The 27225-nt window shown below is 40.0% G+C and overlaps 1 protein-coding gene across 2 annotated transcripts in view; it reads right to left on the minus strand.

Annotated features, from left to right (window-relative positions):
• Window positions 1-8248: 8248 nt before the first annotated feature.
• The window catches only part of SYNPR (synaptoporin), a 283980-nt gene continuing 265003 nt past the window's right edge, over window positions 8249-27225 (minus strand). For both annotated transcript variants that reach the window (XM_043886751.1, XM_043886752.1), the window contains 2 exons: window positions 14282-14473; window positions 8249-9920 (listed from right to left, as the gene is read on the minus strand). In XM_043886751.1, the coding sequence (XP_043742686.1) occupies window positions 9663-9920; window positions 14282-14473 (450 nt within the window). In that variant the 3' untranslated portion in view covers window positions 8249-9662. The remainder of the gene's footprint in view (window positions 9921-14281; window positions 14474-27225) is intronic.

Raw genomic sequence — 27225 nt, forward strand, 5'->3', positions numbered from 1 at the left:
TAGAGAGGGTAAGCTTTTGTTGGGGCTCATAGTGTTCGTGCCCTTGGTATTTTGGGTGAGTGGCACCTAGCGTGGGACATATGAGGGAAAAAGAAACCCTAGGGAATTCGGTGGCTTGTGCTTTGAGTCTTGAAGTCCCTCACAGTCTCTGTTCTGTCCATTTATTAGACTTGTTTGTTTTATATATAATGTCCAGGGTTTTCAGTTGTACTAAGCAGGAGGATTAGGGAAGATATGTCTACTCTTTCCTTCCAGAAATGGAAGTCCCTGAGTAATTTTAGAAACATTAGCTGATTTTAATACTTGCAGTCTAATTATGAACAGGCTCAGAGAGGTTAAGTAACTTGCCAAAGGATCCTGTTCTCGGACTTGAAACCTACAGTTTACTCACTCTCACCAAGCTTCCCAGCCTATAATGGCACCCACACTGATGGAATTCCATGCTTTCTGGTCAGTATCCCTGCTGCTTCCACATATGGTATAGATGGTTCCTCATTTATCTTGCCTGTCTAATAACTTTTATATCTACATTTTTAACTTTTTTTTTTTGGTATGTCCATGCTGTTGCAATCTCATAATCGTCTGCATTGGGATGGTCCTATCTTTCTAATGGGACTTTGCCACTAAACCTTCATGCTGACAGCCAGCACACACTCCCACAGATGGAGAGAGATTCAGGTGTCCTGAAAATACTATTAGTGCATGGCAGAATTTGACCCTCATATGCTATATATTTTACATATATATATGTATATATATATATTTTTTATTTACATATAAATCTTTTCAGTTTGTTTTCAATCAAATGGTTCTTTTGGATTTGTTATCCAGAAGCCTGCAGGCACTGGGGCCCCTAGACTGCTGATAGTACAAAGGGCTCCCTTGTCAGACCCCTTTCTTCTCTTTGGCTGGTCACTATTGGCAAAATCACAGAACAAAAAAAGGCCTGGCTGGTGAAGCTGCCAGCAGATGGCTTAAAGCTTTTAACTGCCTGTCCTGATGTAGTGGAAATTGAATTTCAGAATAAGAATGCTGGACATTTTATTGGTCTGGGCTTTAATTATCTTACAATGTAATGGGAGAAAAAGCGAGAGCCTTTCATTTTCCACTGGCGACTGTCATTTTGCAGACCTTTCTGATGTGTGCTTAAGGCAGGGGAGGAGGGGATTGGTTCTGGTGGTCACTGGAGCAGTCTGTGGCCCCTACATGAATAAAACATGCCAGGTAATTGCTGTGACGTGGCTGACACACACATGTAAAATCAATGCTTGTTATCCTGTCAATTAACGCAGATTTTAATTAAACAAGACTTTAAGCTCTGTGATTGTTGGAAATCCCTCACTGATGAAGAGGGTCTCTAATCTCTTTGGTTAATCCTTGGGTTCTTAATTTAGGATTTTAATGCCCACAGGGGGAAGAAATCAGGTGGGAAGGCTCAGCTCCATAAAATATGCTTCAAGAGGTTTGACAGACTGAAGGATTGTTCACCCTGAAGACGAAATGCTTGCTTGCATTTTCCTGAGATGGTAGCTTATGTGAGGAAAAGGCTGGCTTTTGAAGTCATCTGAAAGTGTTTAATGATATACATGCAAACTTTTAACTTATTTTTGAATAAATATCATATTTCCAGGCTTTAAACTAAACATACAAAAGGCATATAGTGAAATTTTCCTTGCTATTTCTGTGCCACATTTACCCTGTGTTTTTTCTTCCTTTCCCTCACAGCCACCTCCATCTGAATTAGTTAGAATGTCTGAATTTTTGTTTGTTTGTTTCAGAAAAATTGCATGAGTGGTTCTCATAGAGAATTGAGACTGTCTCACATCCTTTAGAGAACCAGCTATAGAAAAAACGAGGACATAAATCCTGAACTATAAAAGCAGGGACCCAGAGGAGACATGATAGACTGATGTTTCCCCCTTTTTCTTGCTACTGTGGATCTTTCGGAGGCTGTGTGCTGCCTGATTTCTAACAAGCCACTTTCTGTGTTTCTGAGAGTGGGAGAAGTCATAGAACTGCTCAGCTCAATAAATGGGAGTGTTTTGAGCCTTTGCTAATGTCCTGGTGGGGATCTAGACTGTCCTCTCCTGTTTCCTTTATTCTTTTTTCCCCCACTTAAAAAAAAAAATTGAAGTACAGTTGATTTACAATGTTGTGTCAATTTCTACTGTATAGCAAAGTGATTCAGTTATCCACATATATATATATATGTGTGTGTATATATATATATACACACACACATTCTTTTTAGGTATTCTTTTTCATCATAGTGTATCCCAGGATATTAGTTCTCTGTGCTATATAGTAGGACCTTGGTGTTTATCCATTTTACCTATAATAGCTTACTTACCTACTCCTGTCTTTCCCCAGGGAACTAGAGGGCTTGACCTTCATTCAGACCTTTATTTTTCTCAGCTTATGTCTCCAGCACATGACTTTTCAAATTCAGTGGAAGTTTTTTTTCTAGCCTGGTATCAGAGTTTGAGACTAATCTGCACTGAAGAAGTAAAACAGAATATGATATAAATCTCCACTGCTGCTTCTGTGTTGAAGAGAATGTGATTTAACCTGGAGAGACTTGAGTTCCCAGAATCCCAGCAAGATCTATTTTCTTTTAGCACTTTTGTTTTATTCTATTTTAGATTATGTTCTCATTGTAGTGTGTATATGGGTTTAAATATATGGTTCTGATAAAACTTCCCTTTAAAAACTTGAAACAGCTGGCAATATGTCTTCCTAGTGGCATGTTTGAAATTGTACAGATACAAATAAGCATAACCAAGTTGTAAACAGAAATAGCCAGTCTTGAGCCCAGCAGGGATATTGATACACTGAAGAATCTATTTGGAGGGTTCTAATTTCCGTAACAAAATCTATTTCCTCCTGTCTCTGAGTTTGGGAAGTAGGGTATCAGCAAGTTGCCTTGAACTCCTAACACCTGTCATGATGATAAATTGTTATATGGCACCTCTGCTTGAGAAAATCCCACTACCAATTTTAAGTTGCTAGGTTCTTTGTAGGATTCACAGAGCACAGAGTAGACCTAAAAATAATACCCAATAAAAATGAGCTGAAACCTCAGTTAACTTCCACCTGACTGTCACCAATACCACTGATCAGTAAGAATTCCTATCTCTTCATATTCTCTGAGATTACTTCTTTTCAAATATATAATTTAGGACAAGTGTTACTTTTTGAAAGGAACACATTTGGGAGCCATTTCTTTATAGTTGCGTGAATTAGAAGAGATTCTTGCTTCCAAGTAGCATGTTTGAAATTGGATGCATACAAATAAAGATAACCAAGCTGTAAACAGAGATTGCCAATGTCGAGCCCAGAAGATATTAATACACTGAGGAATCTATCTGGAGGGTTCTAATCACCCTAACAAAATATGCTTCGATGGGCCTTTTGTGATCACCTATAGTTTTCATATATTGATAAATGTCTCACCCTTCCAGGAATCCTCTATTCCATCCCTCATTTTCATCCCCTCCATGGTTTATCAATACTTGCAATTTGCTTACTTGTTACTTAATGGGGGGCAAGAGCTGCAGAGGGACAGGAGGATGCAATGGATAGTCCTTCAGATGTGGGCTTCAGGCCTTTCCCGGCTTGTGATCTGGGGGTGGTACAAACAGGGTAACATGAGTCAATACAGGTCAAGGGTTTCAGGGAGCCATTTCTGGGGCTCACTGTGAGCTATCTGTAAACATGCTGGGCATTTTTCAAAGGAGAGTTAAGATTCTTTTTCATTCTTGGCAAGTCGGTATGTTTTATCATCTGTAAGTTTACATATTTTATGAACAATCTTTAACATAAGAGTCTGTATAACGTATCACATTATATTTGTTCAACCACTATTTATTGAGTGCCTAGTATATTCCAGCCACTGTTCCAGGTGTTGAAGACACAGGTGGGCACCAATCTAGTAAACAAAGTTTCAGCCCTTAATGAAGTTTATATTCGAGTGGGAGAGATTTAAAGTACAAGTAAACAAATGAATACATAATGTAATTTCAGGTCTCTATGTAATCTTTCCCACTGGACTCTAAGTACATTGAGGCGCACTGTATTTATTCAGTTGTTTCTCCAGTCATCGCTAGACTGAAAGAACTTTTGGTACCTCAAGAGTCCAACTGTAAATGATGTGTTTTAATTTCCTTGAGCACTTTAGCAGGAAATGTGATAAACGTTGTCTACCCGACTGGGAGTGCTGTCAAAGTTGGTCTCTCTGTACATGAGTGCTGACAAGCCATTGTTCACCCCATATTAATGCTACAGGTTGGGGGTGATTTTCTCACAGTTAATGCTATTGATTGGAACAACTATCAGTTTTAATCATCATTATCAGCTTCTGAGCACTCTGACTAGGCAGATCTGCTATGAAATTTGCTAACTTTATATCATTTTACTCTATACTGGTGGCACAGGGTGGTAGGTAGAATGCTACTCCCCTCACTGGCCCCAAGATGCCCACGTTCTAATCTCTGGAACCTATGGATATGTTAGCTTTTGTGGCAAATGGAACCGAGGTTGCTGATGGAAATACGTTTGCTAATCAGTTGACCTTAAAGTCAAGAGATCATCCTGGATTACCCAGGTTGGTCCAATGTAATCACAAACTTCCTTAAAAGTGAAAGAGAGGGGCGCCAAGAGGAGGTCAGAGTGATGCAACATGCAAAGAACTTGACCTGCTGCCACTGGCTCTGAAGATGGAGAAAGAGGACCATCAGCAACAGCTTCTAAGAGACGGAAGAGACAGAAAAATGAGTTCTCTCCTGGGGCCTCCAGCAGGGAACAGAATCCTGTCAACCTTTTGATTTTAGCTCAAGGAGACCTCTATTGGGTTTCTCTATCCTTCAGAACAGTATGATAATAAATTTGTGTTTTTTACGCTACTAAGTTGTGGTAATTTGTTTCAGCCTTCAGAGAAAACAAATAGAGATAGATATCCTTATCTCCAGTTGTAGGGATCACAGTCTGAGGCTCAGAGATGTTGGGGCACTTTCCCAGGATCACACAGCCTGGTTTCAATGATGGAACCAAGAAAGGAATCCAGGTCTATCTGACTACAAACCGATGCTTACACTTGCTGCTGGAGTTTACACAATCAAATAACATTGATAAAACTAATGACAACATCTATCATTGCCTAAGAAGCAACCTAGGTCTTAGCTCCTAAGACACAGATATGAACCTCAGGTCTCATTTGAGACAGCTGTGCTTGAAAACACTTTCCTAGTGAGTGTGTGGCTCCATGCTGCCAAGTTCTGTGGAAACATATGTCATTACTCACTGTAAAATTTTCATAGAAGGTTTAAGAGCTCAGAGAGTGCAAAATTAACAACCGACTTGAAAAAAAAAAAGAGCAGCAACATTCAGGACAACACGTAAGCTAAGGAATGTATCACGTTCTAGAAGGAACATGACAGTGGAAATCAATCAGAAGAGACCTGAAAGTCTGAAGAGACCAGGGGAGAAAATATCCAGGATAAACGTCACAAGCAAGTTCACAAGCAAGAAGGGAAAATACTCGAAATAAGGAGAACTGCTGAGTTTGTATTTTTGTTTTTGTCTCATTCACCAAAAGAAGCAATGTTACATGAAATTGTTCCTAGTAAGCAGGGAGATGACTTGAGTTCGTATGAGCCAGTGAGTCTAGTTCACAGCATAAGCCAATTAGACTCTTAAGCCCCAAGAGGTCAGGTAATGAAAATATGAATAAAATAGCAGAAGCTCAAAGGCAAATCCTTTTTTCAGCCACCTGGAAACATATCTGACTCATTACAACTTCCATCATGAGTTTTCTTTGATAAACCAGGGGGCCTGGCCCTTTAAGGAAAATACGCCACTTGACTTAAAATATTTTCCACAGGAACACAGGACTTTCAGGAACCCTTTTATTTTCATCTTGGCCTTTTAATGTCCAAATTCCATGGCGTCTCTGGTGGCTCAGATGGTAAAGAATCTACCTGCAATGTGGGACACCCAGGTTCAATCCCTGGGCTGGGAAGATTCCCTGGAGAAGGAACTGGCAACCCCACTCCAGTATTTTTGCCTGGAGAATGCCATGGACAGAGGAGCCTGGTGGGCTAGAGTCCATGGGGGTCACAAAGAGTCAGACATGACTGAGTGGAGTGACTAACAGCACAGCAGTCCACGATTCATGGAGGTGCAAGGGGTCAGGAGGAACCAGGGCTCTTCTTAGAAGTACCTGCTGCCAATGGGCTCCGAAGAGCACTCAATTGAGCCTGAAAAGCCTGTAAAGCCTTAGACCCCAAGTCAAGCATGTTAAAAAATAATTCTTCATTCAACTGGACTATTCACAGTTTTTCATGACTTAATTAAACTTATTCAGTGAATTCAGTTGATTTTATTCATATTGGTAAATGATTCTGCCAAAAGCTACCCTTATATCTATAAGAGACTCAGCATCTCTATGGAGAGTCAAATGAAGCACATGCCTTCAGGCTGTGGCTTCAGATAAGTCCTCAGGTTTTGGAGAAGGCGCAGAAAAAAGGACAGGTGAGTAGACAGCAGGTGGCAGGATCTCAGAGCCCAGCCTTTTTACTTGGATGTGTCACCTCCTCCCTAGGAAATGAAGGCTCAGGAATATGCAGTCACATCTTGAAATACAGCTAGTGAGCAGAGACACCGCTATGCCAAATGAGCTCTGCTGGACACACAGACCTGAGGCCTCCTACCACACTGATTACTCTCCTTTTAAAAGGCCAGATCTAACTGCTCTTTTCTTAAAGCCAGAAGGAATAAAATCAGCTTAATGAAATCCCCATTGGATTACAGCAGCATTTTACTGTAAATCTGCAGTGGACTCTGGAAGCATGTCTCTACCTGGACCAGGCCAGGCAGTGCTTTCCATTGATCAGTGCCTCAATGTATTTTGGGACTGTTGAGGTTGGTAAAACAACATGGACAACAAAGGCTGGTTCTGAAGATTTCTCCACTTTGGAGAATTCATGGAAGTGTAAGAATCAGAGGTCACTCTGTCCCTCTGGATAGAGCTGAAGAAAGCAGACCAATCGAGCTTCTCTTTCAGGAAATCAGAGGTGGATGTGGGGAGAACTCATGCCATTCTCCTAGCCCACTGCCTGATGGGTGCTAGGTCAAGGCTATTTCCTATCTCCAGGATGTCCTCTGCTCTATCCTACAGCAACCAAGATTGGGATTGACATATATACACTACTGGGTAAAGAATAGGTTCTAATATACACACATATACACTACTTTGTAAAAAATAGATTCTAATAAGAACCCACTATATAGCATAGGGAACTCTACTCAATGCTCTGTGCTAACAAAGAGGGGACACAGGAGATGCAGGCTGGATCCCTGGGTCGAGAAGATCCCCTGGAGGAGGAAATGGCTACCCACTCCAGTATTCTTGCCTGAGAAATCCCATGAACAGAGGAGCCTGTCAGACTACAGCCCAAAGGGCCACAAAGAGTCGGACATGACTGAGCACAGAGACTAAATAAATTGTAAAGCAACTAAATCCCAAGTAAAAAAAAAAGAAAATACCTCATTGTGTCCTTCTTCTGCTTAAATACTTCAGTGCTTTCCTTCAGCTTCTTTAGGATAAAGACAGAATTTTTGATCCTGGCCCCCAAGTGGGATTTCCCACTGCCTCCTACCCAGCAGCAGCTAAACCCCTCTCCAAGCCCCCCCTCACACCTCACGCTCTACAAATCCATCCTGCCTCCTGCCATCTGAGAGTTCTGTGAGGCTCCTCTGCCTGGGATACTCTTCCTCGCACCTTGTCTTCACGAAACCTTACCGTCTTGAGGCAGATTCAAGCTTCTTCACTTTCCCCTAAGCAGCTCAAGTCCCTCTGATAAGCATTCTCGTGGAATCCTGAGTCTTTCTTTCTCACACACAGTGTAGATGGGGTGTGATTATTTTACTCTATGTGTGATTACACACTCTCTGTGTGATTATTGTAATCACACACTCTCTGTGTGATTATTTTACTCTATTTACACCCCAAATAGAGTGTCAGCTTCCTGAATTGGGGCATGCTTCTGTATTTCTAGCCTATCCCCAATGCTGTGCATAGCGGAGGGTACACAGGAGGCCCTAGAACTACAGAATCAATGAATGAATAGCTCTGAGCTCACAAAATAAGGACAGGGTGAGAGACTGGACAGACTGTGCGTTTACCCTTTGTTCTCTTATTGTTCAAGTTCAGCAGGTTCTACTGCTGTAATTCTCCATTTTCCAGCCAGCATTGTATGCAATAACTTTATTAAGGTCAAAGAGATATCACATACAGATTTATCCAACAGGATCCAGAAACAGTTTACAGATATCATCTAAGACACGCGGCTCTTTTGGACTAAAATGTTTCCAGCATCACAGATCACACAATGAGTTTATACATCAATAACGACTTTTATCTGGAGATACAGATGCTCAGCTTGCCTTCACTGTGGGGCCTTGGTGTTTCCATTGAGTTAAAACAAAGAGGCAAAGATTGATAATGCATACATCCTAGGAAATATTTAATGAGATGACAGACTGCTTCATGGAAGTCATTTTCAATTTATGGGTAACATACAAATCAGACTTTGTAAGTTGAGCTGAGACTTGAAAATTTTTAGTAATTGGATCTAGGACTTAATTAACTTTACAAATAAATAGGATTTAAACATTTAGCTGGTGGTCTAGGTTCTCCAGAATATCCTTGATAAACTAATATGGCAGCACAATATCTTGACTGTGGTGTCTGACACCCACATCTTCATCATTGTAAGGAAACAACACTCCACCAACACTCACAGCTATTGGGCCCATTGTTCATGGCCCATAGGAGAAAAGCCACAAAACACCATAGAAAGTTACAAGAATGTAAATATTTAGCTAACTAAATAGAATAGATATCAGGCAATTACCATCTACAACACTGAATATCTACTGATCAGGGAGGGAAAAAACTCCAAACCTTACTCACAATGCATTCAGGGTTAGATAAACCCGGAGAGACAAACCTGCAAATATACAAAGTAGTGAATATATTTCTTTAAACGTCCATTTAACAAATTCGTGATGCAAACTGGAAAATTTTCATACAGTTCAAATGTTCATTTTGTGAGGAAATGCTTTCATGCACTAAATAATATGAGCATTGATTCATCAAATTAAAAAAAAATACAGAGTAATTGTCTGAAACCAATACTTAGAGACTTCACAATCCTACAGGGCCTGCAACTAAAAAATAATAATACATGCACATTGTGATGTGCCAAACTGTCTTAGAGAAATCATTAAAACATCTTTCGCATCAAAAAGCAAAAGAAAATTCAATGCTATTTAATTTACTTTATGCATATTACATACTAGAGACTTTAAGCTACAAAATGGTTCCACTATCTCAACACGCATACAAAACAACCATAAAAGTATGTGTATATAACAAGGTACTCTCCAATTAGCCATCTGTAATGAATAATATATCTCCTCATGTCATCTTTAAATACCATTTATCACGACCCAGGCCTTTCTGCTTTAATGAGGACGACAGATCTCTGATTTACATTCAACACTCTCCACATTAATAATTGATTGAAACTCTTAAAAAATTCTTCTGCCACTGACACAGAATGGGGAGAAACGATTTTCAGAAGAATGCCAAAACTACCCTGTTACATCTGATTGGTAAAAGAAGCAGGGGCAGCAGACTGTTGGCCAAACTCATCTGAGGATGGCCCCAAACTCGCCTGCTGGTTGTACCCACTGCTCGACCCATAGCTGTCTTGGTTGTACCCGCCTTGGTTGTAGCTACTGGAGTGCTTCTCCATGGGGTCTGAAAGATATCTCTGGCTCGAGGAATGCCAGCCGGTCTCCTTGAAAACAAACCAGATGTTTCCAGCCCAGAGGATAAAGTTCAAGAATCCAAAGACCTGAAGGAGGATCAAAGCAAGTGAGTGGACAGATTGGAGAGAAAGCTCAGAAAAATCTCAATTTCAGAAAAATCCTTCAAACGCAAAAGGTCACTTTTCACCTCCATGCAGAGGCTTCTTCCAGTTTCTGGTGTGGTCACTGTTTCATTTAGAATATATGACTTTTCATGAAGGCTTACTATGTGTTTGGCAGACAGAGGATGAGATGGTTGGATGGCATCACTGACTCTGTGGACGTGAGTGTGAACAAACTTTATGAGATAGTGAAGGACAGGGAAGCCCGGCATGCTTCAGTCTGTGGGGTCACAAAGAGTTGGACACAACTTTGTGAGTGAACAACAACAATGGAAGGGCTTTATTGCATCTATTCATTTAGTCATGGAAGGTGCTATTATACTCATATTAAAGATGTGAAAACAGGTTCAGCAAAAAGATAAGGAGCTTTTTTATGGCCACATGACTGGTTAGTAGCAGACCTGGGATAAGCCCTGTTCCACCTGACTCCACAGTCTGACCCTCTATCTAATCCACCACTATCTCCCCAAATGAGGTAACCCTCATGGTGTAAAATATCTTTAGGGGACGTGGGGTTATTTTCATTTTAATGATGGACCATTAACTTATAAGGTTACCTTCATTTTAATGCTAGAGATACTGCTTTTCCATTTATTGAAATGACAGAAATAAAATGAGTCAACTTAAAAAGTACGGAGGAAGCAGTGGTATAGGTGGTGTACAGACAAACACATGCATGGTAGTGCACACAGAGGTTGTGCTTTGAATATTGTATATTCTGTGCATCTCAGTCAGAGGTGAATGCCCAAACAATACTCTGAAGTCCAGGTTTCAGAGAAGTATGAAACATTTTCTCAACAACTGAATGTGAGACTTGCCTCACATGGAATCTCCTCCCTCTCTCCAGAAGCATGCCCTTGGTGAGCCAGAGGACTGGGTGTCACTTCCCTGGGTCCTAAGTGTTTTATGGAAACTGAGCTGTTTGTTACTGTAAGAGGTCCAAAGAGAACAGTTGTTTTGCAGCCTCTTCCAAAGTGGGTCAGTTGACTGCGAATTAAGCACAGCCAGTTGTAGCAGCCCCCTCTCAGAGACGGACAATGAGAGTGTGTGACAAAGCTGTGATGACATTAAAGTATATGGAGTAGTCACTCCAGCAGGATGCTGAACAATCAGGATGAACTTGGGCAGCAGTCACAGCTCTGGAGTGGGCTTTCAGAAGTTCCTTGCTGCGTCCAAGTAATTTATCCCTTAATTGCTGGATGGTGGGACGCCACAGAGTCACCTGGGGATGGGAGTGGCAGGTTAGGGAGTCAAGATGAGGGATACTGGGAGCTTGGAAAACCAGCTCCAAGCTTCATGATTTTAGCAGCAGGTGGGTCAGGGCATAGTATCTGAATCTCAGCCTTGGAGCCATCCCTTCTGGCTTCAGAATCTGAATGGCCTGGGCTCTGCAACTTTTTGCTTTATGTCTTTGGGCAAGGCAGTTAGCCTCTGAACTTCAGCATTTACAAAATTCTATGAAATGAAGACAATTATTCCTTGGTGGATAGTTGTGAGGATCAAACAGGGCGTATGTAAAGCAGCTAGACAGTGCTGGACACTGATCTATAAATTATGCTTTGAATCACTTTCTAAAATATTTCCACGAATTGCATTTGACTTTTCCTGAGACATAAACTGAATCAGGCTTTTTGATAGTGAGGTCATGTTCTTGAGGTGTCAAGATCAAAACTGAGCATCTAGGGGCTTCTCTAGCAGGACTCCCCATTTCCAGTGCTTCCACTACAGGGGGTTGTGGGTTCGATTACTGGTCAGGGAACAAAGATCCCAAGTGCCATGTGGTGTGGCCAAAAAATGAAATAAAATAAATTGATAGCACTATTTTAAAAATATGATTGGACAGTCAAACCTTAAAATACAAAACAAAACAAATGACACTGCTAGACTCCTAAAAGATCTCACTGAAAATTAGTTTATCCGGACTTCCTTACCTTCCTCTCACCCTCCTCCCTTCCCTCCTTCCATCCCTCCCTCCAACCCTCTCCCAATCCCATCTTTCTTTTCTTCCTTTAATGTTAACCGAGATTTATTTAACATTGTGTGCCATGCTCTAGGCTCCTTGCTAAGGGAGATACAAAACATAAATGAGGTATTTATAGTATAATAGTTGCATGATCAAAATGAACTAGGAATCACTGACACAACTCTAATTTACACACAGGAGCCTTTAACCATGTGTACAATAACTAGGGTATTTTCCCTCAAGGGGGAGATCTTGATTAAATTACACCTCTGAAAGTATAGGTTGATATGAGTAGAAAAAACTATCGTGGAATCTTTTCAGATATGAAGGGATGGTTCTACCCAGGACTATAATTTTATCTGTTTTCTATTCCTTGATCACTTCCTTTCCCCTGATGCTACTTCATTTCTAAAAAAGAGATGCCTGAAAAGAACCTAGAAATCAGGGGAATGCAGCTTTAAAGTAAGAATGTAAACAAGGCATTGCCATGGGCCTATTTAAGGAGTGGTGATGTCTTATTCTTACATCATAGAGGTAGACATCTATCACTATTGTAATAGGTGTCTTACTCTATTGTCATCACAGAGGTATCACAGACTTCTTGGCTGGCACATTTTAGGGGCACATGGGCCCTTGAATCTTTCCTTGTCATTTTGTTGCAACTGAAGTCAGAGTTGGCATTTTTATTCTAGCCTAGATGTGGGACAACAGAAAGAGAGGCTGAAAGAGACAGCACATAATATGAAAAAGAATGGGAGAGGACATTTAAATGATCTGACAAGATGTATCAAGATTGCACTGGTGGAGAAACAGAAGTAGAAATTATGGATGATTTGTCACTTTCTGTTACTTGCAACCCAATCATCACACCTCATATAGACACTGGTACCAGAATTGGGCTACAAGGAACAGACTTTACAGATAAGGAGACTGTTTTGGTTTAGCCAGTTTAGGTGGAGTTTTCTGCCACTAGGAACTGGAGGACACTGACATGGATAACTTATGGATAACCTACAACAGCACCAGACCCACCCCTCCACACACATGACATGATTTGCTTTCCATCCATTATTCTTTTGGTTTTTAAGACATATGTCACATGGTTTCTCATTCAAAACTTCCAACGCCTTGTTGGAAGAGACATCAGAAGCGGGATTACATGGACTATGGAGGATGTCATCATTTACTAAAAGAACTAACAAACATACTGAATGATTTCATCTTTGCTCTCTTAGATTCTGAGATCAGGGTTATAATAATTTTCATTAAGCACTGCCTGTAAACAAACTATAGAAGCAGTAGAATATATTTTAACATATACCTCAAAGTATTCACCCACAGGTATGGCTAGAAATAAGTAAAAATTACTGTGAGATCCTAATAATAGTTTATTTCAATGTTATTATCTTATTAATAAGGCAAGATTCACAGTCAAATCATCAGCAGCCGATGAGCCAATCTTTTTCCCTTTTCATATGCCTTCTTAAATTCCAGAAAGCTGTAGAAACATAAGTTAACCTTGAAGGAAAGATAATTATTTTTTAAAGGTTGCTAAAGAATGTCGATCCTTCAGTGAACACTGTTGGCCCTTCTATTCTTTGTAACTACTACTTTTTGCTGTCATTATAGTTTCTGTCTCTCAGATATAGTTTCCCTCTTTGGAATAACACAAGTTCTTACACTCATGAAGTAAGAATCCAATTTAGTGGCTCTGCTACCTGTCAGACGTCCTGTCTCCCAGTAAGAGTCATATACTTGATGATAATACTGGACTTTGTTCAACTAATATAGCTCTGCTTTTCTGAAGTTATCAAGCAACTAAACCAAGAGCATGGAGAAGATTAAAAAATTACCATAACTATTATAGGTATTTTTTATTCTATGATTTCTCTCTGTACCTGACTGTGTCTGTGTATTTTTCTCTAGACAATCAACTGGGTATATTCTATGTGTGGCTTGAACGAAGTTTTCATCCCAGGAAACCTCTAAGCTATCAAATATTCCTTTTAACTTCTGGCAGACTTCAGTCTTAAAGTTCAGATTTTATATCTGCTTCTGCCTTAGAATTCTGACTTGACCGTCATCCAAGCAAAAGCTGTCTGAACCTGCTGGGCTCTTGTTAAGAACTCCGTAATTGGACACATTAAAGTCTATGGGTTCTGACAATAGAAAACTTGAAGGCCAAAGGATCATCTAGCCCATAGAGTGAACCATCACCTTTTAGACTAGACTCCATTCAGAGGCAAAACATTTCCCAGATGACTCCTGGGACACTTTTCTGATTCCCATGATTGGCAAATGAAGATCTGAGAGGGAAACATACCACAGAAGTGTTTAGGCTGGACATCACAGGGCTGTGGACAGCCGTGCATTTGTTGGATGGCTGTTTGCAAGCTGACATCAGTAACAATACTTCTTTGGGATCTGTAGCGACCTTGACATCAGACAGTCCTTTTGCCCAAGCTGATGAACCCACCAACCACAAGAACGAAAAGACTACAGTGACGATGAAGTCCTACAGGAACAAACAGAAAGAGAAAATAGGAAGAGAAAAGTGAGTTCTAGAAACAAATCAATTGGTTTGCCTTTTGAAAAATTCCAAGATCCCACAGCATTGGAACCACGTTGAAAAATGAGTAATAGTTATCTGATATTAATTTGTATCTCCAGAAAATAAATAATAATAGTAACACTAATGAATGATTACTGTGTTTCTGACAAGGGGAGGGGGCGACTTGTCCTAACTTTCTTTGTGACCCTCCCTCTCTAAAGAGGGTGGGACTGGGAGGCACTCCCAAGACTTCAGCAGATCATGTTCTAACATAAGACAATCGTGCAGATTTACTGTATTTATGTTTGACTACTAGAAAGATGTTGCATCCTATTTACCTATTTACCTACTGATCTGGGAAGGAAAATAGTATATTTAATATAGCAACAGGAATTATTTTAAATGAAAAATGCCTCAAGTAGAAAACCTGTTTCTTTCCTATCTGAGGCCATGGTGCTATCACTTACTCTGGTTAGCCTTCCCTCATGCTGTGACTGAATTACTCTCCATCAAGATCCTGAGGAGCACTTACATTCTAAAGATGCTGTTGTGGATATTTGTTAGGTGTGACTTTTGGAAAGGGTCCACTGCTAAGACTGAATCTTCTGAACAACTGGTCTCTTTCCATCCAGGGGTCATTGTAAATTATGTAACTCACCAATTGACCATTTCATGTTGCCTTTAGAAAACTTAGGGCCAATTCGTTACCCACTTATAATGTGTTTTTTTTTTAAATAAAGTCTGGCTATTTGAACCCTATTCTGAACTGTGTTTTATATACCCATCCTGCCTTTCCTGTCTTCTTTCCTTCTCATTTGTAATTAATTTCATCCTGAGTTTCATATGTCCTTCTAAGTCATTTGAAGGTGTTTCTGGAAAGAGATAGGGGTAAAAACAAAAAGGCAAACAAACATAGTATCTATAGTTGTTTCAAATCAGAAAGACCATTTGGAATAGAGAAACTCATGGGTTGGGGTTTGAATTAGAAATTGGAGGAATGGTTATAAATAAATAAGCCAGATTAACTGTATCAAATACAACTTCTATTCATGTTCAATCTGGTACCTTTATTCAATTACTCCTCCATCTACTCAGACAATTTTTGAGTCATGCACCAGGTCTTACAAGGGTTTACAAATGTAAAATATGGACTTTTCTCTCTTGAGATTACATAGTTATTAGTGGTCATAGACACTCTGTAATTCTAAGACAGTAGCTGGCATTATGCTCATCATAAATAGAAACAGTTTTATTGGAGTATAATTGCTTTCCAACATTGTGTTAGCTTTTGCTGTACAATGAAGTGAGTCAGCTATATGTACACGTATATTCTGTCCCTCTTGAACCTCCTAGCCCCATCTCATCCCACCAGTCTAGGTCACCACAGAGCACCGAGTTGAGCTACCTGTGCTATGCAAGAAATAGACTTTTAAAAAGGCTGTTAGGATGGGGAAATGCTGAAGAACAGAGTCAAGTGAAAACTCTCAGTTGGAAATTATAGAAAATAATAAAGTTTTCAGACTTATGTATTAAAATAACAGTAATACTACCTAAAATTTACTGAGCAGTTATCATGTGATTCCAAGTTTACATGTATTAATTCCAAGTGTACATGTATTAATTCATTTAATCCTGACAACAGATCTATGAAACAGATGCTAATCCTGTCCTCATTTTACAGTTGAGGAAACTGAGGCCCAAAAAGTTAAATAAAATTCTCAGAGTCAAGAGTTAGTAAGTTGGGGAGCCAGGATTCTAAGCCTGGCTGTCTGCTTCCAGAACCTGAGAGCTTCACTATTCTATATAGCTTTTCATGTCTGCTTTAAGGAATACTTGGCTTTTTTTTTTTTAATCTTCTTTCTTTACAAAAAAAAATTATTTGACTGTTCAGGCTCTTAGTTGTGGCATGCGAACTCTTAGTTGCAGTGTTTGGGATCTACTTTTCTGACCTGGATGGAAGCTGCATTGGGAGCACAAGTCTCAGCCACTGGACCACCAGAGAAGTCCCAGGAACATTTATTTTTTAATTTAAAATAAGTGCATTAAGAAACTTAAAAAGTAGTAATGAATCACTTTCGATATAAACTTTTTGACTGAAGTCAGGACCTATGTCCTTGGAGTTATTTTGGGAAGCCAATCCAACCCTTTCCCCGAGTACCATTTCATAAAGAGGGATCAGTATATTGTATACAATATCTCAATACTAATTAAAAGCTCAGAGTCTGTCTTCAGATTGACCTGGGACTGAATCCTGATGTTTTGACTTACTTGAAGCCTGAATTCTGCCCTCTGTAAATTGGGCTAATAACAGTATCTGTGTCATTGGATGGTTGTGAGAAGTGAAAATGTGCAGGCTTGCCTCTTTTCCAGAGTAAGATGTCAGCTGAATGAGGGCAGGTGCTTTGTCTACCTTGCCTATTGTTGGGTCTTGGCAGAAAAGGTGTTAGCAACATTTGTTGAGAGAATGAAAGAAAGAAAGAATAAATGAACATACAAAATAGTCTCAATCTGGTTCTATAAACTTTTATATAGGAGTTTACCAGGTGGTATGTAAGCTTGTATGTTTTTAAACATATTTTATAATTAGATCAAATAAAAAGAGCATGGCAATGTGATCAAGGCACTGACTGATTATATCAATAGCTGTCCCAGACAGAACTTCAGGTGCCCTATTTGTACCAGGATTTATAATTAGACCAAACAAAAAATGTCATTAGAATTGAGTTTTTCTATTAAAAAAAAAAAGCAGCCTCAAATGGTTTTCTATAACTAAGCAAAGCGTGACAACCAGGAGACTATTTCAAAATTCTAGCTTGAGTATCAATTAGCCTGAACGTTTTTTGGACTTTGGGTATAATCTAAGTTTTGAAGCTACATTCAGGGAGAGATTTGGGAGCAAACCTGACCCCCACTTTCTTCCCATCTTTTAATCCAGGGGTCCCCAAACTCCAGAATCTGACACCTGATGATCTGAGGTGGAGCTGATGTAATCATAATAGAAATAAAGTGCACAATAAATGTAATGCACTTGAATCATCCCAAAACCTTCCCTGCCCCCACCCCACACCACCATCCATCCTCCCCCTTCCCCATCCCTCCTCTCTCTTCCCCCACTCCTCCTCCTCTCCCCTCCCCCATCCCTTTTCCCCTCTTCCCCTCTTCCCCCGAGGAAAAACTGTCTTCCATGAAATCAATCCCTGATGCCAAAAAGGTTGGGGACTGCTGCTTTAATCTACTGAACCAGGTTCATTTTGCTCAATGCTCAGCAAGCCAAAATCCTGACAAGCCTAGGAGTGCAGCAAAGAAAAGATTTTTTTGCAAGAGAGCCAAGCGAGAAGATGGGAAAACAAATCTCACATTTGCCCCAGAGGGCAAGGGGTGAGATATTTATGGAATACGGCAGCAGAGCGGGTTTAGGCAAAGGGAGTGTGGGGAAGGGTGATTGAAAGAAGGTGCAAGAATCCTCGTTCTGCACAGGCATAACTAGGCCTAGTAGGTCTCCGCTCTTGGAGTTTTTCTAGCCCACTGATGTGAAAAGGTCAACTAGCAGACACTGGTGCATACCCAGTTGAAGGTTGTGGGTTCTATTCCATCTTCATCAGATTAGTTGAAACTAAACACAGCTGATTCCAGTTTCCTTCTCCTTGGAGGAAAGGTAAGTCTTAAAATAACTGTGATTACGGAAGGTAGGTGAAATGGACTTAAACCGTGGTTTCACTTCAATTGGCCAAACCCACCTGGAACTCGCTGTGATTCATGCAAGTCACCTCCTGGACACAGAACATGGTAGAGAGGGCAGAGGGTTCGTTAAAAACTGTCCCAAACTAGTGGCTGTCTTAGGAAACAGCTGCTGTCACGTGTGTGCTGTCACATTCAGAGTGTTCCCTGTATGCCAGGCACTCTGCTAACCACTTGCAGACGTCATTAACCCTGTAGCTGAGGTCCTTAGGTCAGCCCTGCTTTGCTTAAGAGGAAACTGAAGAACAGACAGGACAAATGCTCTCCTGATAACTAGTGCCTCACTTGACTGCTATGCCATATCATGAGCTTTCTTCAGTGCATTTTAGGAAGATAGCTATCTTAGTTGATGCTCTCTAAGCTTCAGTCATTTGGTACTACCTGAACAATTCTGATTTTATGTGCATATCTCTGGTGTTACTGTTCAACATTTCATTTAAAGCAAATTACCCTTTTTACATAAATAAGGTTATCTTAGAAGGAAATTATATGTGTACAATAAATGTTAAACCAACCAACTTTTTATAGGTAGAAGAAAACTGCAAACATAAAGGCTATACAGTGAAAATACTTTAAATTCTAGCTGGGGATGTTTGCACAAGGCTTTGGGATCTAGGATCTCTGTTAAAAAGGAGATTCATGAGTGTTAAAAGGATATTAAAGAAATACTAGCATGACCTAATTAGAAGGCTTAAACTAAATATGGAGCAACTTTTCACTCATCTTACTTAATGCCATGTTAATGGTCCACCTAAAATAACCTCTGTGCCAGGAGAGATAAATGCCTCGTACTTGAGAAGTGACTTTCTTCTGATGGTGCAGGCGAGGACCCAGTTTTTACAAATGCTATACCTCGTTTATCTAACAGAGATAAAGTATGCATGGAAGAAACTCAAGACATACATTTGTAACATCTACCGTTAAGTTACCAGGATGCACATAAAAGGTATCTTCTGCTAGCTTGGCTTGTGCTACTTCCTCTCATAGAAAGGAGAGGCTGCCATTCAAAAGGTGCTTTAATGTTTCCCCCAAACTCTCAGTGTATGTATGTGGCCCCTATAAGACCCCAAAAAGTAGCCAGAGCAGACATTACTAGCTCCATACTGTAGACGAAGAAACTGTGACCATGAAGGCTGAATGATGTGCCCATGGTCCATTAAGTGGTTTATAAATTTTGCTCTGAGCTACTGGTCTCACTTTTCCAAAAGAACATGGACACGCTATGTGGTTGTGTTTCTGCAGTATGTGCTAAGAATCTGCTCAATGATCCAAGAAAACAGCTTCCTCAGCAGAGGGAGCAGCCTGGCTTCATGCTGCCTGGGTGGTTTGTTTCTATTTTGTTGGTTGGATGTGTTTTTGTTGCCCCCAGTTCTCCTAATTTACTGTTAGCAAGCTCATTTTTACTAGAATGTAATTTAATATGTTAAAGATCCTTGTCCTGGATCAGTCTGGGGAATACAAAAGGGAGTCATCTTTGGTGACAGAAAACTTGGTATTTTAGAACCAGGTAAACCTGTCTGGCGGCTCAGTGGTAAGGAATCGCCCTGCAACACAGGAAATGCAGGTTTGAACCCTGGGTTGGGAAGATCCCCTGGAGGAGGAAACAGCAACTCACTCCAGTATTCCTGCCTGGAGAAACCCAAGGACAGAGGAGCCTGGCGGGTTAAAGTCTATGGGGTTGCAAAGAGTTGGACACGACTTAGGGACTAAACCACAATCAACGATAAGAACCTATCTCTATTTCTCCCTGATGATGGCACACTGCAGCTCCACTGGATATTGGTAAACACGGTCAATTTCACATGTCTGTTAGCAACTATTCACAAAATGTCAACTCCAATGACTTAATTATCTATCCTATTTGATGGCTTTGCTCTTTTTACCATGGCTGACACCTACATTGAGAGCCTACACTAGAAACTGGGTAATCCAGTGGGTCACCCTCATCCTCAGTATAGCTGGATTCACTTTTCTCAGTCAGCTTTCAGGAGTCCCAGAATGAAGCTGTGAATGAGGAAACACAAAAATCAAACAGCGTGAGAGAGGCTCTGATCAGGGAAGAGATTTGGACCTGTCTTTGAAGAGACAACTGCCGAGCAGTGGGCTGAATGGGATAACCTTCTGTTCTCTCACAGGTTTATTTCATTATTTCATTTGAAACACTAATAAAAATGACATCTGACTTCTGGAGAATGTCTAGTTTTTAACATGCTATGGCAGAAGATGCTTGTGGCCCAGTTGGTAAAGAATCCGTCTGCAATGCGGGAGACCTGGATTCGATCCCAAGGTTGGGAAGATCCCCTGGAGGAGGGAAAGGCTACCCATTCCAGTATTCTAACCTGGAGAGTCCATGGGCTGTATAGTCCATAGGGTCACAAAGAGTCGGACACGACTGAGCGACTTTCACTCATGGCAGAGATCATTTGATCTACATAATCACTGAGTGATGATGAAGTTAATTATACTCATTTACAGATCCAGGGAGGTTAAATGATGTGTCCAAATTGTCATAAGTAACTGAGAGTAGAATTTGGGCTGCATGAAAGTGAGTAGTTTTCCATCATGCCCTGCTGTTCTGAAGTTTCAGCTACCTAATTGTGGGAACACAGATATAGCAAGAAATTACACTAAGTTACAAAGAAAAAAATGACTTCTCCTTCACAATTCTCTTTCTATATGGACAGTAAAGGAGAAAGTCTCAGATGGCTGCTAATATGTCTCTAATACCTATTTAATAAACTTAATATCCACCTATTAAAGAAAATCAGCCCTAGGCTCAGAGCCGTCAGGCAAACAATGGTACTTGGCTGGAACACAGTACTGTTTATTTTCTATTGATTCACTTCTGGGTTTATCTTCTAATTATGTCGAATAACACTAGACTTCTATATTCAGGAGTGGTAGAGTTTTCTTCAACAATAGATTTTGTTGAAGTTAAAAAATAATTTAATTTAAAGAACAACAGTAAATAACTTGTGGCCCACATGACAGAAGAAGGGCGGAGAATGCCTGAGGTTTTGAAAGAACTGCATGGCCCCATTCTGGGCTGGAAACACCGAGATTCTAACCCAGTGCTATCTCATAGAAATAGAACGTGAGCCAGAGTTGGCTGTCACATATGTAATTTTATGTTTAATAGTGACCACATTTTTTCATAAAAAAGCAAAAAGAGATTTGTGCAATTATAGTAATACATTACATGCATTAATATAATATAGCTCAATATTTAAAAATATTATCATTTCATATATTATAAAATTATAGATAAGACAGTTTACTTTTTTTGGTATTAAGTCTTTGAAATCTGGTGTGTAATGGATACCTACAGTACATCTCACTTTGGTGTCAGCCACATTTCAAGTGTTCAACAGTCAATGTGTGATGGGACAGTTTAATTCCAGTCTACAATTAACAAGTGGAAGCACATTTACATTCAGGCTCCACTGACAGTGATGCCCTTTGTTTTGTTTTGGGTCACTGAGGTCACAATTTTTCTTGGAACTTGAGCCTGAGATGACGCTGGAAGCCATTTTTTAGCTTAGCTTTTACAAGGCCAGCATGCCTTTTGCATCCGTCCTGGCCTATAGGATTTCTTACATGGATTGAGGTGATAGCCTGAAACATTGTCTCAGTGGTCTGGTGGAGGGCTGAAGGAAGACCAATGACCAAAGGGAGCCTTAGGTTTTCAATACTGGCAGTCAAGGGAGAGACGGACCACAGGAACAGCCCTGCCAAATGGGAGCCACGTTTCAGCTTCAGAGTGGGGGCAAAGTTTGAGGTGACCCCTCTATTCTCAAGACATATGCCAAGATGGTGGCTGGTGAAATGGGATGACACAAGGAGTCCCATTTTACAGATGGGATATATTACTTAAATCCGCTTGAAAGATGCAGAGCCAAGATTCAGACCCAAGGAGTTTGGCTCCAGAATCTGTATGCCTAATCTATTATAAAAGCACTCTGTTGCTTTTAAAGGCCAGCGATTTTATTTACTCATGATAAAAATTAAGTTGCAGTATTTATACTTATGGCTGTCATTTAGAGATCAGTTACTATGTACCAGACACTGTACACAGTGTATAACCCATGTATAGCGCATTTAGTTCTCATAATAACACTTCAAGGTGGCTATTATTGACTCCACTTGACAAATGAGAAAACTGATGTTCAGAGAGATCAAGGAAGTTGCTGGAGAGCTCCCAGTCACTAAGTTGGCTAAGTTCTGCCTGCGACTATGGTTTGTTGAGCTTCAAAGTCTGTGTTTCTTACTGGAAGCTGAACCTCATTGTATTCCAAACCAGTTTTGATGGGGGGCTTGCTATGTGTCAGGCATGCTGTCGATGTGCTTCACACATTTCCCCTCGGTTCAGTCTTACTACAACCTTATGAAGTAGCATCAGCTTTTCCATTTTACAGATGAAGAAGCTTAGAGAAGGTAAGTAATTAGAGGAATTGGGCCCCAAACTCAGATCTAACTCCAAATTCAATGGATTCATTCATTTGCCCATCATTTTACTTGTCCCTTTTTTAAATCATCTGTTCAATACTTATTATTTTCCCACTCTGGGCTGGGTTCTGTTCTAAAAATGGGGTGTGTATGTGTGTGACAGTCATGTCTGACTCTCTGTGACCCTTTGGACTGTAGCCTGCCAGTCTCCACACCAGCCAAAGACCTGTTCTTGGCCCACCAGTGGTTTACATCTTTGCCTGCTCTGCACTATCTGGGTTGTTTCACATTACTACTGTGACAATACACTATCGCCACACTGTCAGCTACTCAGAACTGTGCAGAAAGAAAGATGCAGAGGGTGGGGATGCTCTTTCATGGAAGGTAGGTAACAATCAATCATCTGGTTCCATGTGTGAAGAATCTGGCTTATGCTGGAGAATCAGTGTAGGATTTCATTTCTTTTTCTCTTAAGTTAAATTTGATTATGATTGCCATACTGCACTTTTCCAGTCTGTTCCCAGAGAACTTTATCCATCGATTTGTGGTTGCTCAGATGTGGAACTGAACCTTCCTGCTTCTTGTTTCAAATGTTTCTTATGAAAAAAAAAAAAAAAGATCTCCTGCATTCCTCCCTATAGCTCAGTCATAGACAATTGATTTCATAATCTGGTTGCAAGAAGGAGGTGTTCTTGGCTGTTTGGCGTTTTTGGAATGGAAACAAGGTCTTCAGTAGCTTGCTGCAATGCTGTTGTAAATCATATGCTAAAAACACTCCTTACAACCTGCTCTGGTTTCCAATCGATTCAGCCAAAGCTTTTCATTACAAATAGCACAAACATTTCTGAACAAGTTAATAGTAATATAAGAAAATTAACTACTGTTTTAAATAAATTACTAGAAATAATAGTAACATTACTAGTAATAGATGCTATTGATCTAGTGCCTACTGTAAGTCAGGCCCCATGCTAAGACCTTTACAAACACTATTCCACTTAATCTTTACCAAGGATTTGTGAGGTAGGTCTTATATACAGACTTTTAGAGAAAAAAGTATTACCTAGTAGTACAGTCTAGTCTTTGTAATCAGGTAGCCCTGGGTTCAAATCTCAACTCTTTCTAAGTATCTCTGGGACCTTATTAAGCCTGTTTTCCGATCTGTAAAAAGGGACAATAGTGACATATATTTTCACAGGATTTTTGTCAAGAATAAATGAGTTAACTCAATAAAATGCTTTGCTCAGTACACAAATATATAATTTACACAAACATATTCTATACGTAATAATTGAATATATAACAGTCTAGAAAAATCCATTGGTATTATCCAGTGGGTTTTGATGGTAAAATAAATCAGGTGGTTCATTCACTTATTCAACAAATCTCTAGTAAGAACTGACTAGATGCCAGGTCTCAGGAATACAATACACTATCAAAAACAGACATGATCCTAATATCCATTCTTTTGGAGGAGAGAAACCTTATGTAACCACAGAAGAATTTGTAATTGAAAATGGTGATAATGGATTTTCAGGAAAGAGACCTGGTGTTCTTAAAACAAACAAAAATGCATGTGGGGCATTGATCAGTTTAGCGGGGGACAAGGAAAGCTACACAGACCTGGTTGTATCCAGAATTCTTTCAGGTTTGTCCCTTGGGTGGTTCTCCAAGCAGACTCATGTTGAATAATAAGCACACTGTGAAATGACTTATCTGGAAGGCCCCTGAATTAGCATGCAGAGGAAGCTTCGGGCTTCTCTCTGCTACCTGCTTAATCAAGGCCCAAGAAGGATGCATGTTCACACTGATCAGGACCAAGAGGGAAGCTGAAGTGTGAGGGGAAGAAGCTTGTTTATTGGGGACTTTGGGGGCCCACATGTCTGCTGAGGCTATCAGCTCTTTGCACTTGTAACTCTCTCCCTCTAAGAAGGCCAAGAAACAGAGTGAGACCCGGGGTAAAGAGACCTGAGATGGGTCTGTTTATATATCTAAATGTTGGCAGAAGAGTAGTCCTGCCTTTCTGGACCCTTGCACTCTACAGGGTTATAAGCCTAGGGAAACAACCAGCGCTGTTACTGTTTCTAAGTGAGTTGCTAGCGTGTGCAGAAAATGACACTCTTTCCAAATACTTGGATACTGGTTTTGACACATCTACCAATAAGTACAGAAACAAGTAAGATGCCTAAGTCTTAGGCTGCAGATGAGGCAACTGTTGAAATCAATTTAGATGTCTTAAAAATAATTGGGAAAAATCACATCTATAGAGTTAGTCAAGGATAAGTCTGGAAATTTGGAAATGATGCTTATTGAGCATCTTGCCAATTTTTTTAAATAAATTTTTCTGTATTATTTAGCATTTCTAAAATATTTTTTGATCTGCCATTGAACTAGCTAGATGAAATTTGTCTAAGGTTTAGACAATTAACCACCAGCTTTGTTTACTTGACAATAAACATCTGGGTACTGTAAACATTTCTGGAAAACAACAGATGTCAGGCAGCATATAGATGAAACATCTGGAGGAAACACAGTGTATAGGAGATATGACAGGAGGCCAGAAGTCAAGAGCAGCCATATTTGAACTTTACCACTCACATGTACCCTGGGCTACAATGTTCTTACATTGTAGGAACAAAACTACTCCATCACAATGATACATATATATGAATATACATAGATGCTTCCCAGGTGGCACAGTGGTAAACAATCTGCCTGCCAATGCAGGAGAGGTATGAGGTGTGGGTTTGATTACTGGGTTGGGAAGATCCACTGGATGAAGAAATGGCTACCTATCCCAGTATTCTTGCCTGGAAAATTCTATGGACAGAGAAGCCTAGTGGGCTACAGTCCATGTGGTTGCAGAGTTGGGCAAGACTGAATGACTGAGCATGCACACACATAGATAAACAGCTCTCTCTCTCTATGTGTATGCATACACACACACCTCACACACACTTTTTGAAAAACAGATAACACACAACTACGTTTTTTCCTCCATACAACGACACACAGTAGAGACACGAATGTTGAAAATACCAGGCAATCTAAAGAAATTTCCTAATTGGTCTAAGTAAATTTAAGTTGCCTCCCCCACCAACCTATATTTAAAAATGGACGCATTTTATAGAAAATCATTTCAAGTAAGCTACGCTGAGAAACTGTGACTCTGAAAATGACAGTAGACCTCTCCGGGGCCACCTTCTGAACCCTTCAGGTTCCTCTTTGAACTTTGCTCTGTGCTCTCTTGCTATCACTTTTCTTGAAGCTGGAAAGACGTGCATACCTTCCTTCTCCAGAATTACGTAATGTTAGAGTGGGAAGGAACTGCCGACGAGATAAATCCAGGCTGTCAAATACTCCTTTGAAAACATAATCCTATTATTAACTTACTATTCTACACTACTGAAATCTCCAGATAGGACATGGTATGCATGGTTGGAAATAATACAGTGAAGAAAACTTAATCACAGATTTAAAAACTCTCTGGGCTTCAGTGTTTACATCTGTAACATGGAAGAGGAGTGCCTGACTTACAAGGTTGGTGTGAGGGTTATAAATACAAATGTTAATCATGGGGACTGCAGTACTTTCACTGATGCATTAACAGTTGAGATAGTGACCTTGGATAAGAGGATGAAACCTTCAAGAGATATGGCCTGATTTTGTCATGGTCAGTGACAGTTGACAATGAGTTCAGCAATAATGACTTGCTTTTTTTTTTTTTTTAAACTCTATATCCTGGTGTTCTTTTAAAAATAGATTCATCCTGCTGAGGTTAAATTCACATAGCCAAAATTTTTTGTTAATAGTCTAAACTTTGGGCCAGTGGTTCTTTGTGGGGAGAGCATCAAACCTATTTGGTAACATCCAGGAATGTGTGTGTGTGTGTGTATGAGTGTGGGACATTTCATCTGGTGACAATGCATGATTGAAAAGAACTGGGATAATTGTGTTAAGATATGTAAGGCCATCTAAAGAAGTTCTGCCTGGAGAATGAGCCACTGCTATGATTGATGGACATGTTGGTCTTTGCTACATTCTCAGAAGGCACATAATACGAGCTATTTAAATTCTGTTCATATGTTGACCTCATTCACTGGAATGTAAGTTCCTTGGGGACGCAACAATCTTAACCACCTGTGTCCCAGTGCCTAGCCAAACGTCTGGCATGATTTCTCTTCTATATCCACTGAAGAAAAGAAGAAAGGGGCTTCACATTTGGCAGAGTAGAAATCATTTGGGTTTCAAATATCTCACAGTTCATAAATTATTTCAAAGGTATAAGAAACTCAGAACACTGGCTGCCTATAAAAAATTAAATGACTGGAAGAAGGGTTTGGGGGTTTGTTTTTTTTTTTTTGCTATTTTTCTTTATATCTATCCTCCTGTATACCCTTCTAAATAACTGAATTTGAAAACTTTAGCATCATTTTAGAATAGGCATATTTTATTGGATTTGACCTTCGGCAACTGTGAGAAACTTTCTGTTTAGGGGAACGATTATGATTATATTTCACACTTCCCTCCCACCG

This window comes from Cervus elaphus, chromosome 24, assembly GCF_910594005.1.
Source record: "Cervus elaphus chromosome 24, mCerEla1.1, whole genome shotgun sequence".
In the NCBI taxonomy this organism is placed as follows: Eukaryota; Metazoa; Chordata; class Mammalia; order Artiodactyla; family Cervidae; genus Cervus; species Cervus elaphus.